The sequence below is a fragment of the Blennius ocellaris genome (genome assembly GCF_963422515.1).
Source record: "Blennius ocellaris genome assembly, chromosome: 21".
Lineage (NCBI taxonomy): Eukaryota > Metazoa > Chordata > Actinopteri > Blenniiformes > Blenniidae > Blennius > Blennius ocellaris.
This window is the reverse complement of record NC_137670.1, coordinates 16,388,665-16,404,853: the sequence shown is the minus strand read 5'-3', so window position 1 is coordinate 16,404,853 and position 16,189 is coordinate 16,388,665. Positions and strand designations below refer to the sequence as shown.

Below are 16,189 nucleotides of genomic sequence, written 5' to 3'. Positions count from 1 at the left end.
AAAGGTACTTTTACACATTCAAAGTTGAGTTGAGTTTAATCCAAGTTGAGTTGGTCTCATTCGTTTAGATTGTTTTGCAAAACTGGAAATAATTTATCACCCCCGGAGACTGTCGCTTTTTAAAATAGGCCAGATAAGGAAAAGCTGTCCAATAATTTCAGAAAAGCAAATTCAGCTCGTGGGAAACAGAACAGAAAAACGGACCATTTTGTGAAGCTTTGCGTTAATCATTTTACAACTTTTCTGATTTATATTTCTGCAGCCTTGCAGGGTTGTGACCCTCCGAGGCGGAGAATCACTGCTTCAGCTACATGAAATAAATCTAAGGCATGGTTATAAAAAAAGCATATTTCTCTTCTTTATATCTTCATTGTGATGTAGTGGCTGCGATCCCGTCATTAAAACACTGTAAAATGCCTTTAATAACACCATTAAAATCATTTGGCTCAATTGAAACATGATTTATTTAAAATAAAATACATTTGTGCATCACTGATATCATGTTTTCTTGCTTTAACCTCGTCGCCCTGCAGGTCGGCGCTCTGGCCAATAAGGAGACGTGTAAAGCGGGACGGTACACGTCCAGCGGAGAATGCTGCAGGCAGTGTCCACCCGGCGAGGGCGTCGTCAAACCCTGTGGGGTCACGCAGACCGTCTGCTCCCCGTGTCTCGACAGTGAGTACCGGGACACATGCATTTCTATTATTTCAGTTTGTGTAACATCTCTTTATTCGTTTGGCAACAACTTCACCAGTCTGACGTCACAAAGAGCTTTCCCGTTCTACAGTAAAACACATGTCAGTTCTTGGCGTTATAAATATCCGTCATGTATTATAAATGGCGGCTGGGGGAGGCGGTGCAGCTCGGGGATCTGGTAATGTGGCCTCGTCGTCACCAGTTCACCCAGTCGGCAGTTCATCACGGTGAAAAGATTCCGTTTCTCCCTCACTTGCTGTCATGTCATCAGATGAAATGCACTGATGGTTATAAATAGGTGTGTGTGTGTGTGTGTGTGTGTGTGTGTGTGTGTGTGTGTGTGTGTGTGTGTGTGTGTGTGTGTGTGTGTGTGTGTGTGTGTGTGTGTGTGTGTGTGTGTGTGTGTTCGTGCGTAACTGTCCCACCCTTTTACATAGAAATGAGTCATTATGCTGGGACTCCCACATTCAAACAAACTAAAGGAGTCATGAACCTGGAGTAAATTGTTTGTTGAGAAAATATTCAATTAATGTCAATTGAAAAGTAAATACTTACGTAAAGCTCAGATAAATCTTAATTATGTCTGATTATTTTTTGTTTTTCTTCACATTCAATCTGGTAGCATGTCCATCAAAGTGAATGTTTCTTTGGCCCAAACCATACAAACATCATATTGTGTGGTGAAGATCTTCTGTATATTTTGTACCCGTGTTGAAAACTGGCTCAGGACTTCTCACTGAATGAAAGTTCCAAGATTGAGAGGATTGGCTTGGTTTGGCTTGTTACAGCATTTTATTGAATAAATCTTTATTTATTAAAAAAAAAAAAAAAAAAGGATTTGGAGGCCTTTCTGTGCCAGTTGTCCATGTTCTCCATTTGCATGTGCTTCATCCAGGTACTCTGATTAACACCCATATTAAAAAAACAAAAACATGTATTTGAGGCCGACTATTAAATTGCCCGTAGGGGTAAATGTTTGTGAATGGGTGTCTGTCTGCGTCTGTAATCCGTCCAGGGTTGTATCGTGCATTCAACCGTTGTAGAAGAGGAATGGATGCAGAGTTTCACACACATTTGTTTATAAGGCTCAAGTGTTTTTAAATCCTGGAATGAAGGTCCGACCTTGAGCTAAACGTTAGTGTGATTTATCCACCGGTAAAATAAATCTCGGTTTGTTTGATCGAATACATCAACAGAGCTCTTTATGAGGTTGAATCCGCTCGAATGTGGGAAGATCTAGTAAACTAAAAAAAAGACAGAAAAAAAAAAACAAAGTCCCCGACTCAGCACTTTACAGGAAAAGCGGTGTGGACGTATGAAACGCATTGAAATGGGGCCGGCGTGAGAGTCTCGGGGAGTCTGCCGAGTCTTTTTGCCTTCATGTGAAGCGTTTGACTGATTTAGCAGCATGTTTGGAAGTAAACTGGATGCCAGACATAACTCTTCTCCAACACGACTGCCCTTGTGTTGGCCTTTACCATGTAGGGAGCGCCGCCGCGTCGGAGTGCAAGTCTTTATGAGGACATTGAGGTTGAGAAGATACAAGAATGGGAGCTGCTCCAAATGTTGCTGCAAGAAGGAAGGAGGGGGGGCGCAAAACATCATTGTGGGATATTGAGTCCCACAGTGAAGTTGTAAAGTGGCTGCGATCAGGATTTCAAGCTCCATAAATTCAAACAAAGCGAGTGACTAAAAGCCTTCTTCTTTATTTTTTTGCAGGTTATTTATGGTCCGTTCGAGTGAAACACATGAACTTTAAATGGTTTTCATAACTCCATCATGTGAGGTCAAAGGTCATGGCAGGCCTGCAGAAGTCAGGGCTGGTGTGCAGCCAGATCCTCCGCCGTTCCCAGAGTTTTCTCCCTGCGTTGAATTCCCCCGGCCGCGCTGCGCTCAAGCCAGGAAGTAGCCGTAAAACTCAACGGCTCATTGAGAGAAATCGCAAACCCCGAGCCAAAGGAGCTCCACTGGCTGCAACACGATTCGGACTTTAGGTCGTGAGAGAAGTCAGGCGGAATCAGGGTGCTTTTTTTGTAATTTGGCTTTCTATAGTTGTAAAAGTGTCCAAACTGAGATCTTGAATGACGATCATTGATTGTTCGAATGACTGTCATCATAAATGATCCTCCATGGAAGACGTCTCTCTTTTGGGCTCAAATTGATAAAAAAAAAAAAATTAAATAAAAGTTTTTTTATTGGGTCTGTGCTTCCAGTTACACAACACGGAGGTTTCCAGGGGTGATAATTATCGTCCTCGCTGCGCCTGCTCTGCTCAGACATGAACAAACACACAGTGGAGGGCTCGCAGACTTGACATGAGTCCAGACAGGCTCTGCGCTCACTCATGGACACGGAGAAATGCAAAGCAGCGAGCTTGACGTCAGATAACATCATCATGAGGCTTTTCAAACTGTTGGACTATCGGTGCTTCCAGCTTTGTTATCATCCGTTGGGTTTTCAGGAGTCATTAAACATGTATTGTCCCCCCCCCCTCACCGTGTGTCTTTGCCCAGCGTTGTTTCATGTCACCAGCAGTTGACAGCATGTTGCACTTAGTCGGTCGTTTTCCAGACCTCGTTTCGTACCGGCGGTTATCGGCGGTTATCGGCAGTCTGGACGGCGTTAAGTGCTAAAGAGGAATACGGCCAGCAGCTTGGCTGGACGGACAGATGAGTGGAGACGAAACAGAAAGAGGACAGCTGGAATAAAGGCAAAGCAACACTTCTCAGGCAGCCGCTAATGATTGTCACACACACACACACACACACACACACACACACACACACACACACACACACACACACACACACACACACACACACACACACACACACACACACACTGAGTGAAGAAAGTCATAAGTCCTTTTATGGGAGCTGAAAACAAAGAGAAAGATTAAATGTTAGACCAGAAGCTTTATGACTGTTATGATACGATATACCATTTCAGGAGATGATCATCCCCCCCCCCCACCCATCTCTTGTCCCTTGCCCCCTCCCCTCCCCTCCATGCTGCAGGCTAGTGTTATTAATGTATTGACTTGCATTATTGATGCATGGCATTATGATAATGGCTCTGAGAGCACTTGTGGGGAGGGGGAGAGCGAGGGGAGGGTGTTGCAGGACATAATGGGGTGGGTGTGGAAGGGTGGGGGTGGGGGTGGGGGTGGGGGTGGGGGTAACCGGGACAGCGGTCGAGTTCCGCGGACATAATTAAGCAAAAAAGAAAAAAAAAAAAAAACTGAAGCGCCCACATTAGACGCTGTGAGTTGGAGGCAGAAGTGCACACTCAGATTCACGTGGCTCTCAAATGACACAGTCACTGCCCTTCTTTCTTTCCTCGTCTCCGTCTCCTATCTCTCTCTCCTCATCGCCACTTTAATCTCTGCATCACCGGAGCGGTCAACATGGTTGGTGGGCCAGTGACGCAGACCAAAAACTCGATATGCGAGCTGCAGAGGGTCTGCGTGGAGACTGCAGGCCCACAGCGTCCTGGCTTTGAGCGCATCACATGCCACTTAGTTTTAATTAAATGAAAATAAAAGCCCAAAGCCAACGCTATCGCAACAATCTTGATGATTCCTAAGTAGTTGAATTATTCCTTAAAAGCCAAAATATCCTCGGTATTATTTAAGTAATCAGAGGTGAATTTTTGTAGACTTTAAAGATGACTTATTTCCGATTCTAGACGATTGGCATTATTGAATAAAATAGCAAAGGTTACATTTGTACATATCCTGTAGACCTCTTGCTGGTTTCAGGTAATTGTGATGGACATTCGCCAGTATTTTTTGCCGTCCGACAGACTAAACACAAAACACTCAGTAGACTAATCTATCAAGAAAGCAGCGCAAGTTTATTGGTTTTACGTAATCTGTTACCCAACACACGCTGTGGTCAGTATTTAATCAAATATACATTTTCTGCAACCAACAGTAGTTTTATAGTTGATTAAGCTGTAGATCGGGGCCACATGAAAGCCATAAGTTCTGCTCATTTCTGCACAATATGAGTTTATCGCTCAATAAAAATCAGTGTGTTACATGGCTTTAGTCAGATATCAGTCCTGCTTTGCATCAGACAAGCTCATAATCCTCTGTGTTGTATTCAATAATGATGACTGACAGTTCAACACAGTAGTGATTAAGAAAAGTACAAATAAAAGCAGAGCAGCTGTGCGACATGCAGCACTCTGATGTTCATGTGTTTTACAACTCATTGGAATTGTTTAAATCTACTATAGATTATGATTTTGAAATGTCCCGTAACTGTTGATCCAGTTATAAAGCAATAGCAAGAATTGTTTATTTCTTAATACTCCACATGTAACAAGGATATCTGCTTAAATAAGGCTGAACGGGAGACGTTTCCTACAATATTAGACAAATAAATGCAGCCAGAGGCTAAAACTGGAGACTATTTTTTAGAGTTTGCGCTTGCTCTCTCTCTCTCTCTCTCTCTCTCTCTCTCTCTCTCTCTCTCTCTCTCTCTCTCTCTCTCTCTCTCTCTCTCTCTCTCTCTCTCACTTTCTCTCTCTGGCTGCTCCTACAAATGGGTCTGTTGCATAATTTAGCATGTTTCCCAGTTCTCTATCCAGCCGAAATACAATTCCATAAAACATGCAATATTGATTGCGTCCTTTGCAGATATATATCTGTCCGAGGAAATCTTGCAGGTATGCAAACAATTTACGACGCATACGTGATGTGATTACGCTGGGGAAAAAAAGAGAGAGAATCTGCGCACAACAGATGTTTTGTGTTTCTGTGAACTCTTTTCTTTTTCCAATTGACCTCTGTGCAGTTATACACCCACCAGGGAAAGTGACCTTTAGAATAAATTCCAGTGTTAGTTTCACAGAAGAAAGGGTTAACTTTTCTACATTTAGTAAATGGACTTTCCTGAACTTTACGTGATCAGACACATTCACCAGGTTCACACTGTTTGGATCAATTATGAGTTCAGTGTCTTAATTGGCCCAAAACTCATAAATGCCTAATAAATTAAAATGTTTTCAAAGTAGAATGCGTCCTATGTATGGACAGAAAATTCAGTTATATAATATAAAGATATTGATTTTTATACAGAAACACCATTATTTATTGTGATGAAAAAAATCTTATTTACCTTAATGTACCTTAAAAAAAATCTCTGCAATCAAATATTTATGGAAAGAAATTAAAAATCTAACAAGTTCACTGTATTATCAGATGATTGGTGCATTCTGCATCCTGTTTATTCAGACTGGGACAAGTAAATATAGACTGAATTCATTCACCTTAAATTCTCCTCCTTTCATATTTCACAGGTAAAATTAACATTTGCAAAAAAAAGAGAAAGAAAAAAAAGTTCACAATCCATTTTTTTCGTTTCTTCTTTAGGTGAAACCTTCTCGGAAAACTTCAGTCACACAGAGAAATGTCAGCCGTGCACGCAGTGTACGGGCCTCCTGCGCATGGAGACGCCCTGCACGGACGGCAACGACGCCACGTGCGTCTGCAACTACGGCTACTACCTGAGCGACATGTCGCAGCGGTGCGAACCCTGCACCCGGTGTCCCGAGGGCCAGGGCATGCTGCTCAGCTGCGAGCTGGACCACGACACCATATGCGAGGAGTGCACCGGCGACACCTACTCGGACCAGGAGAGCTCCCGGGAGCCGTGCATCCCCTGCACCACCTGCGACGAGGAGGAGGTGCTGCAGTCCTGCACGCCCGTCACCGACACCGTCTGCCAAGGTAAGAATGCGACGGCCTGACTGAAGCCGTGTTAAAACGCAGAAACGTCGCAATACGTGTGGTCGCTCGTCGAACAAGCCACGTTAAGGATTGCGTCTCGCAGACACGCGGTAACGACACACGACCAGTTTGACGAGTGTCATTTCCAGATCGGGCTGAAATACTGGGAGAAATTTATGCCAATAGAAGAACATAGAATGGGATTTAGTTTGTCTCAAAACCACAACGTCCCACGCTTGACCAGTTCATGTTATCACCTTCGCCAACCAAACATGGGAGAGAAGGTTATGTTTTCACCCTGCGTGCATTTATTTATTGGTTTGTACGTATCCAATCCAATCCAATCCACTTTATTTATATAGCACATTTTTAAAAACGAAGCGTTTACAAAGTGCTTCACATACTGCACATAAAAACTAAACAGTCCAACACTAAATAAGTATAAAACCATAGAATAAAAATCAAAACAGATGAAAAACTACAAACACATTAAGAAACTACAAATAAGAATAAAGACAATTCAAAAGAATAAATGGAAAAATAAAGACGCTTAAAAAGCAATAAAATAAATGAGAATAAATAAATAAAACAATAAGTAAAAGACACAGGGGACCACACGACTCACGCGGCGTTAAAAGCCTGAGAATAAAAGTGGGTATGTATGTTACTTTTAACTTTTCACACGAATTGCATGAAATTTTCAGGGATGATTTATCGTCATTCCAGGACCAATCGCTTAACGGATAACCATTTTCTAATAAATCCCGAAAAGCTGAGAAGAAGTTTCGGGAGAGACGGCTCCTCATGGAGATCAAGGGAGATCAGCGTCTGTCACCATGGAGACGCTCCCTGCTCAGTGTTTCACACAGAGATGTAGCCACCTGACCGACCTGGTTCACATCAATGTGAGCTAACGGCTATCATGCAGGTGATGCTAACTCAGTTCAGCAAACAAATGTAGCGTTGGCGGAGGTCTGCGCTCTACCGAGTGTAGCTCTAGTTTTAAGATATTTTGTGATCAATTGGTGACTGATTAGCTCTCGTACTAATTTTTATTTAATTTATTTTTCGCAAAATGTGTCCATCACTCGTGGTATTATTCTAAGTCCATCGATCTACTCATGTCTTTATCACAATATCTTTGTAAATGAAGCTCTAAGAACTCCCAGTTCATGATATTGAGTCTTATCTGCAGTGGATCTTTCTGTTATAATCCGTGTTTTACATAATGTCTGCTCTTTGAATCCAAGGATGTGAAGTTAAAGGGAAATTTACTTTATTGCACTTTTGCTGAGCGTTAAAACATCAAGACTACATATGAAGCTACAACTGGTGAAAGCTTTAAAACATCCCTCATGCATCAGCTTGCATTTGATCAATTTTAGTCGGTGGATTCCTCGGAGCACCAACACACTTCAGTTTCGTCATGTTCAAGTGCGACCGTGTTGAACTGGATCCTCGAGGATCAGGTCGATAAGTTCATATTGTTGAACGCGGACGGAGAGAGTCCAACTTTTCCATCCAGAGGAGAAGCAATCCTTTTGTACCAGGACAAATTTATCTTTCGGCTGTCTAATGAACGGCTGTTGGGTGACCCTATCAAAACACTGGGCAAGTTTACCATGGAGCCCTGTGCTGGGTAAAGCTGAGTGATGGGGTGAACTGCCAAGGGTCAAGATCTACTGAATGAAGTCAGTGTGAATGCGGATTAACTGTCCAGCAACTGAGCGGACAGTGAGACGTGGTGGACGTTCACTCTTGACAGCCAAACAGTCGGGTGGTTTCAGTGCAACACTGAGGACACTGTGGGTCCCGTCCACCCAAATGCCACCGTCCAAGCCTGTCTTCATTGTCTTCACGGACTCATCCCATCCGAAGACACAAAGACCACACTCTTTCTGGTCTGCGGGGTTTAGGAGGGGGTCACGTCTCAAAACAGGGTTCTGATTTTTCTTGTATATCACTGCACCCTGTGGGTATCACACTCCAAATCAGGAATTCCTTCGGACTGCAGTCACCACCCATTCCGATGATCTGATGCCTCGCAGATCAAAATCAATGCTTTTGTGAGATGACAATACAAGGAGCCTGTTGATCAGTGTGTTTGGAGGCAGCGGGCTTGAAGGAGGTGGTTATCACAGAGCTCGGGCTAAAGGGAGGCCTTTGTGGCTTCGCTCAGGATCCGGTTTAGCCTTCCAGGGCCTTTGGTTGGAGCGCATGAGGCTCCTCGGAGGAGCGAGCGCTCAGTGGAACAGAGAAACTAATGTGGAGTGAGCTCTATTTATGTCTCGGTCTGCTTATTGTGAAAGTCACTTGAATATATTCTCAGTCTCAACAAACAAATGTCTTCAGTATCTATGATCACATTGGCCGTTTACACCTCCGGATATATCCTAGTCCACATCAGCACGACGGGAAACCACCTAATAAATAAATGCCATTGGTGATCATCTCATGCAAGATCAAACAACTTAAATAAGGCAGAGCTGTCGCTCAGAGTAGAGTACCGACTTAAAGCTTTATGTTACTTGCTTGAATAGAAGGGAAGAGGCCAAAATGACCACGACTTGTAGCAATATTGACTATATAGGAAGTAGCTGTTCACTCAGGAAGAATCTGAGTGCCTTTTCAGTTACGTTTACACTGCTGGGTCTGAACGCTTCGGGCGTCTGGCTTTTCTATTGTGCTTCCACTCACATTAAAACAATTATTCCAGCCCTGTTGTACAGCGTGAGGCTATAAGTGGTATGTTTTTGCAGGATCAACACATGTGGTCACGTGGGCTAATGCAACATGCAGGGGTAATGAATTGAGTGGCGTCTATTTCAGCTTTTAAAGAAACTGGAACAAATATGCCACAGGCGGAGGAGATTATTTGATTACCAAAAGTGGTCGCAACATGTGTCAGTGTTTTTTTGCTTTTTTTCCCCGAGTAAGTGCCCCTTATGCTGTTCAAGACATCCTCCATTGAGGATGACGCTTGGAGGGTGCTTGATTCAGCTTGTGGTCTGAGAGGGGGGGGCGTGTCCAGGAGGGATGATTCATCCGAGATCCAAGATACAGGGAGCCAGAACTCCGATATAAAACATCCTTGAGATAAGTAACAAAATACACATCATGATGAATGTGGATTTGCAGTGATTCCAGGCATGATGATTTACAGCCCACCGCGGAAGGCCTCTGTTGGCGTATGCTATTCTTCCCTCTAACCCAATCATGCGCCTTTTATTCCTATAATGTAATCTTTTTAACGAAGCGCACGCGTTATCAGGGCTCACAAATCTGTAGCGCTGCCAGACGTCCATGTCCATTAATGCTGCGGAGTCGGGCGACACGGGCCTTCGGGCTAAACGCAGGCAGGAAGGTGGAGGGACGGAGGGCCACTGCTCATGAAGAGACAAGTCGTGACCCAGAGACGCTGGGGACGGGATTTAACGAGCGGTGGAAGCAGGTGACGTGATAATACCGCAGGTCTATCTAATGATGGAACTGGATTCACTTGCTTTACTTAATTTGAAATTAGTCAAGCAGTGAATTCCCGTCCTGATCCAGCTCCTCATGTTGGACACGAGCTCAGCCGACGTGTGCGCTGAAAATCAAATTTCCTCCATGTCCACTAAAAGGATTAGTGCTGTGCTTTAAGTCTTAAAAGATGGATAGAAAAAAAAACAACTCACTCTCTTCGTCTCTCTCTCTCTCTGATGATAAACAAAGCTAATACCGACCAGATTTCGTGAGCGAACTTGAAGGTTGGAAGGCAAGATGCTTATCTGGAGACGTGCGATATGACTTCCCCGCGTTTGCGGAGCAGCGAGCAAGGTCAGAGGTCAGAGGTCGGAGGTCAAGGGAGGCTTGTAGGGAGATCATGCAGCTTGAGATCCCCTTGGGGATTTGCACTGGGAAACATGGTTTAATCCCCTTGATCCTCTCCAAGGGTCACAACAACGCCGAGGCAGGCGAGGCTCATTTAAGCGAGTTGATATTATTAACCCGCTTGTCAAAGTCACGTTTGCTGCATCATCAGACGACCGCAAAAAAAACCCCCACCCAAATAAAGACATTTCGTACATGCAAGTGTTCAGTAGTTCACAATGAAGTCATGCCTTTTTTTTTTTTTTTCTGTCGTAAACTTCTACATTAGCCGTTGCTCTCACCCGGAGCACAAAGAAAACATTAATAAACACGGTACACTGCACAAGATGCGACATGTTTACAAGCTTTCAACTCAAACCACAAACTTCCACTGGCAGTGATCATAGTATTTTGTTGGTTTTTTTTATGTCACGGGATGTGACTCAGGCTCTGCAGAGTCGAACCTTGCACACCCAGGCTTCTCCTTCTTTTGGCACTTAAGTGACTAATCCAGGCGGTTTTTATTTGTCACGACAGGTTAGCAGAGGATCTTCCCAGAAACAGGATTGCTACGGTTGGTGATAATTACCCCAATGCAGGAGACAATGGGTTTTATTTGCACGGGGACACTCGTGCAGGGTGTATTGAGTAAGCAACATGACGGATTATGTGTACGAGAGGTTTGGGTGAATACCTGGAAGAGACTCGCTCGCCATGCTGACACACTGCAACAAAGATTAGAAATCCATGAGTGCTTGAGGTTTCTTATCAGCTTTTTCCTGAAAGTCCTGGAGGCCGTTGGGGGAAGCTGAAGGTTCCTCTGCCGTGACCTTGAGCTTCCGTGAACCTGGAGCTAAAAGCTCACATGTGGACTGACCTCATCCGCAGCCCGGCGGCAGCATGGTTCATGTACCTGTTAATGCAGATACACACAAAACCAAAGCTCAAATGATGACTTCAATATGACTCACAAAACACAGCGACGCAGAGGGAGTGAGCTTCTCCCTGCTGAAAGCCTCTTGTGTACTTTAGTAAGAATAAGAGTTGCCCGTCCCGGTATTATTGAGAAAACAAAGATTACATGAAGACACAGAATTTGAAAAAAAAATATCTGGTGAGTCATTTCCCTGAATGATTGATGAATAGTAGTTGAGCCATTAATAGACTCCTGCGATTTACAGGTATTGAAGCATGCGCCTGAAAAGTAATACAAATAAGTTGATTATTAAAATGATTTGCTTTCGCTGAGTTTCCATTTTCTTGTTTATAAACGGCTTATCGGTACTGAAGGCCAGCGTGATGTGACGTGTTTTGCTGGTCACGTTCTCCCTCCACCTTCCAGCTCGGGCAAGTGTTAGATTGGAGATTTTCTTTTTGTTGGGTTTTTTTTTTATAAAATTTTTGAGTCATAGCTGTCAGAACCCCTTTGCGAGAATAGACGCAAATGCACATGGAAAGATCGTTGTAGGGAGAACGCGGGGTCAAGTTCATTTGGTTGCTGCATTAATAGGTGAGTAGGGGGAGGAATCCGTTTCCTTCCTGTGTTTGTTTGACCTCGACGAATTGACAGGCTGCCCTCCACAAATCACAAAGCTCCGGCAGTTAACCAGTTACTCCGGCTCAGCGTCGGGACGAGGACAGACGAGCGGACAGAAAGGTGGTATTCGGTACATTTGGTGCGACTTCTGCTAATTTGAGCATTTTATGAGGTTTTTCCCCTTAATATTCCAGATGTGCACTAGAGATGGGATGACCTTAGAAGAGGTACAACAACCCTATTAAAAAAGTTGTGGTTCTGCTGAATTCGCACTTTCTTTTCAAATTCTAATCAAACCAGACAATTATCGCCACCATCGTTCTCAGACATTATAAATCGCCTTGTGTGTTGTAAATTAATCTTTTTTTGTCTTTTACAATCTCTCACGTTAGTAAATCAGCTCTGGCATGCGTGTGCACAACATGAAGTTTCTGCATATTTTTTATAGCCTCAGTAGCTCAGACCCTCGGTCTATGCATCGTAAAATACGAGGTTAGCCAGGCCTTCCCAGTACAGTTATAGTTGCAAAGTAATAATTGGGGAAATCTCACTGCGTGGGCGGCGCTCGGTCGATGGTAACCACCGTTTGACAGACAGAGAAAAGCGTTTAAGACAAACGGGGGGAATATTAAAGGGCGAGATGCCATCGACATTCCTGGTTCCCTGCAGCCAAAGCTCATCCACACCAGCAGCAGTGATGGATCTCCGGTGCCGGCCGACCAATGCCAACAATTCACAGCCTTTGTGTTGCACAGTCGCTCATTGTGTGGCTACGACTTGGTCCCCTCACGTCTTCTGAGCTCCAGCTCCACTGTGTCAGGCCGTATGGCCACAGATGACCTTCTCTCCTTAACCCTCGTGCTCCCGGCTCCACACAGTGTGAGCATTGTGCCGACGGAGGATGTTTTAACGTCGAGTGTGTCTATTTTCTACGCTGCTGAACATGAATCAAGCGCTTGTGGGAACGACTCGGTCTCCTGAAGTCGCCTGCCGGCCGTCAGCGATCTGCCCTCCGCACAACAGCGAGACATTTTGGAGGTGATTTGGCATGAGTGAACGCCTCCGGTGGCAAGGGTGACCAAAACACTGGCGCTTCTGCTCGTGCCGTCTCTCTCTGCCAGATGCCCTGCATGTGGAGTCGAGGTTTTGTCCTCGTGGGGATTCGTGGCACGAGTTCTGGGGGGGATTGTGAGTTTGCCATGGAGCCGAGGCTCTTTATCTGCTTCCTGGGTGGCATCATCTAGTCGTGCATCGCTGCCTGGCACTGCATGACAACATTCTGGCTTAAATGAAGAATCTTTGTGGATGAAACTAAAGGAAAATGAAAGACTTGATCATTTAGGAAACATGTAAAGCCTGACTAGCAGTGGTAGTAAAGGATGAAGAACATAGAAACTCAAAAAGCATGTCAGCTTGTGCCTTTATAGAATGTGGGGCCACAGTTCCAGTCATGAGAGCAGAACATAGAGGGGGCGAACGGAGAGCCACAGAAATAAAGAGTGACGGGGGGGAGCAGAGAGCGAGCAGATGCTGAGAATGTGGCCTGGTCGATAAAAGCGATGGAGTTACTCCTCTGAGCTCTCAGGTTTCTCTGGTTGACCTCTACGAGTGCTGATCACATTCTGCCGCAGAACACACACACACACACACACACACACACACACACACACACACACACACACACACACACACACACACACACACACACCCTCTGCAACAGGGATTCAGGGGGTGTGTTTCATGTACATGCGTAGGAAAATTAGAAGGGGGAAGTGACTTATGATGCTCAAGGAGAAAAGAGAACGTTAGAAAATGAGGTGATATAGTTAAGCGTCACTCCATTCGTCGTCTGAAGCTCTTTGAAAAAGCATGACGTCGACGTCGACTCGTTCAGTTGTGCTTGTGACAACGTTGTAAACAACATATGAACAGTGTGCTCGAGCGCCAAAGGGCCTCCGAGGTGCGGGGGATCGTCAGCGGCTCACGGTTTAATTACATCTTCTAAACCAGCGAGGCCCTTCCTCCTCCTTTGTGCCTCAATCCAAAGTCAGCCTGTTAAGTACAGAGTCTTGTAACCGCAGCAACACCTGTGTGGAGGAGTCTGCAGCGGGCTGGAATGACAAGTTCACCTCAGGTGTGGCTGCAGCGGACGACCTCACACATCGACCGTGAACGCGGGCGAGCCGCCGCCGCCGTCCTCCGACAACGCTCGTGCAAAAAAAACACAGAGCGGCGAGTTGCTCTCCGCGTAATGACTCACCTGAGGCTTGTAAACATACGTGTGCCTGTATTTCCTGTCACTGGCTAATCATTGCAAGCCAGGGGGAAAATTCCTGTTATTTGACTAACGACCACATAATGCCACAGTAAGTCATAAATGTTTTGTCGACAAGAGCCACTGTTGTTTTCACAGCGTCGAACCTTAACGCCACACGTGACCAGTTAAAAAAGGCTTTGAACGGCAAGGTTGTCATTTTGTTCAGGCGGCTGCTCAGTGGAGCGCTGGTTTGATTCCCCACCTCGCCTTGTCTTTGAGCCAAGCAGTGAACCTCAAGTTGCGTCCAGTGATTGACAAGCAGGGCATCTGATTGTGTGTAAATTGTGTGTAAAATAAGCTAAAGGAGGCAGTTAAAGTCTAATTCCCATTTACATGTACACCTGAATCTAATTATTAATCAGTTGAGTGGAAATGTTTTTGTCCTGATTGCTTCTTCATGGCAATGACAACATGAATCCTCATGAAATATTGATCAACAGCACACGACTAGTTTACACTGATTAACTAGGTTATAAAATACATTCATCTTAAAGAAAAAAGGCGTTTGCAGAAATGATTGGAGTCCGTTATCGGTCTCTTCCACATTTCTTCCAAACCAACTATTTTATGCAGCCGCGTCAAAAAACATGTTGAAGTTGAAATTGCTGACTCGGCATATGATAGTGATGCATTTAAACTCATTTTAGCTCTTATTTTGCTCTATTATTTCTTTTTTCTTTTCTTTTTCTACAAGTACGTCAGCCATGGGTAGGGTAGAGGGGAATGTGTTGCTGTGCCGGGGGGGGGGGGAGTCACTCCGTCCTCCCGGAAGGCCGAGCCGGTGGTTTGGACGAGGCACTCTGCGTCTCGCTTTAATCGCTGATCGTAGAGGAAGCCGGGGAGGAGAGACGGTGAAGAGTGTGATGGATGGACGGGACGCACGGTTCACAAATGGAAAGTGTAATAAGACATAAACAGATACGTTAGCTGGCAACGGTCGCGGCTGTTTATTCTCACCGGTGAGGATTGAGGGGAGGCGAACGGGAGAGAAATAGAAGAAACGTCAACAATTTGATTGTATTTGTGATTTTAATTTGGGGGGGGGGGGGGGGGGGGGTGGATGGTAGGAGTGACAAAACGTGTTGCCAGACATAAAATGGAGATTGAAGGATGAAGAGAAAAGATGTGGGGGGGGGCATCTGCACTGGACAAAGAAGATCTCTGTCGATGACGGGTGTCTGATTTCGTGTGTGTGTGTGTGTGTGTGTGTGTGTGTGTGTGTGTGTGTGTGTGTGTGTGTGTGTGTGTGTGTGTGTGTGTGTGTGTGTGTGTGTGTGTGTGTGTGTGTGTGTGTGTGTGAGAGAGTCCAAGAAGCAGACAGGCTCAGGCGATGACGGTCAGCGTGGGTTTTTTTTTTTGTGTGTGTATTGAGGAACTTGATCCGTTCAAGTGATTCATCAGAGGCCCGTTTGCATTTCGTTTCTCAGAAACGCTGATGAGCACGTTGGTCGAGAAGATCATCCTCCGGCCGAGCAAATGCACGTCCGCAACACGACAGAGCAAATAAAAGCACGCAAAACAACTCACGACCGGTTTGGTTAACAAAAGAAGTCATCAGTGGAACAGCTGCCAGCTTAATAAGCCCAGAATATCTTGTATCCGGCTGATGGCCTTGTGCTCGTCAAAACTTTAACACCATATAAATGGCAGATATAGAAAGTTTTTTTCGGGGGGATAAAAAGCAGATAAACTCTCACATTGTTTGGACAATTCTAGAACAATAAACTCAAACTAAATCCAGTTCATCTAGTTGTAAAATGATAAACACATCAGCTGATATCAAGTGCAAAGATTTCCAGTTTGATCACACGAACGAGGTCTATACTGATTGATGTATTCCGCTTTCTTACATTTCCATGTCGTTCATCTTGCAGAGCATGCACATTCAAAGGCTTCAAAGCACGTTCAAAGGTTTTATGACAAGAAGCATGTTTCGTAGCGAACACAGCTGTGAGCCTCCGGCCGCAGGAATGAAAACCGCCGCTGATGTTGCCCGAGGTGTAAATGCCTGAAGCACGGCCCGAGCCAGGTCTGTCTCATACTTACACTA

The 16,189-nt window shown here is 44.8% G+C and overlaps 1 protein-coding gene across 1 annotated transcript in view; it reads left to right on the top strand.

The window, feature by feature from the left end:
* The window catches only part of ngfrb (nerve growth factor receptor b), a 28,689-nt gene that overhangs the window by 3,674 nt on the left and 8,826 nt on the right, over window positions 1–16,189 (top strand). Inside the window, exons 2-3 of the mRNA XM_080517131.1 lie at window positions 534–675; window positions 6,077–6,433. Of these exons, the coding sequence (XP_080373257.1) occupies window positions 534–675; window positions 6,077–6,433 (499 nt within the window). The remainder of the gene's footprint in view (window positions 1–533; window positions 676–6,076; window positions 6,434–16,189) is intronic.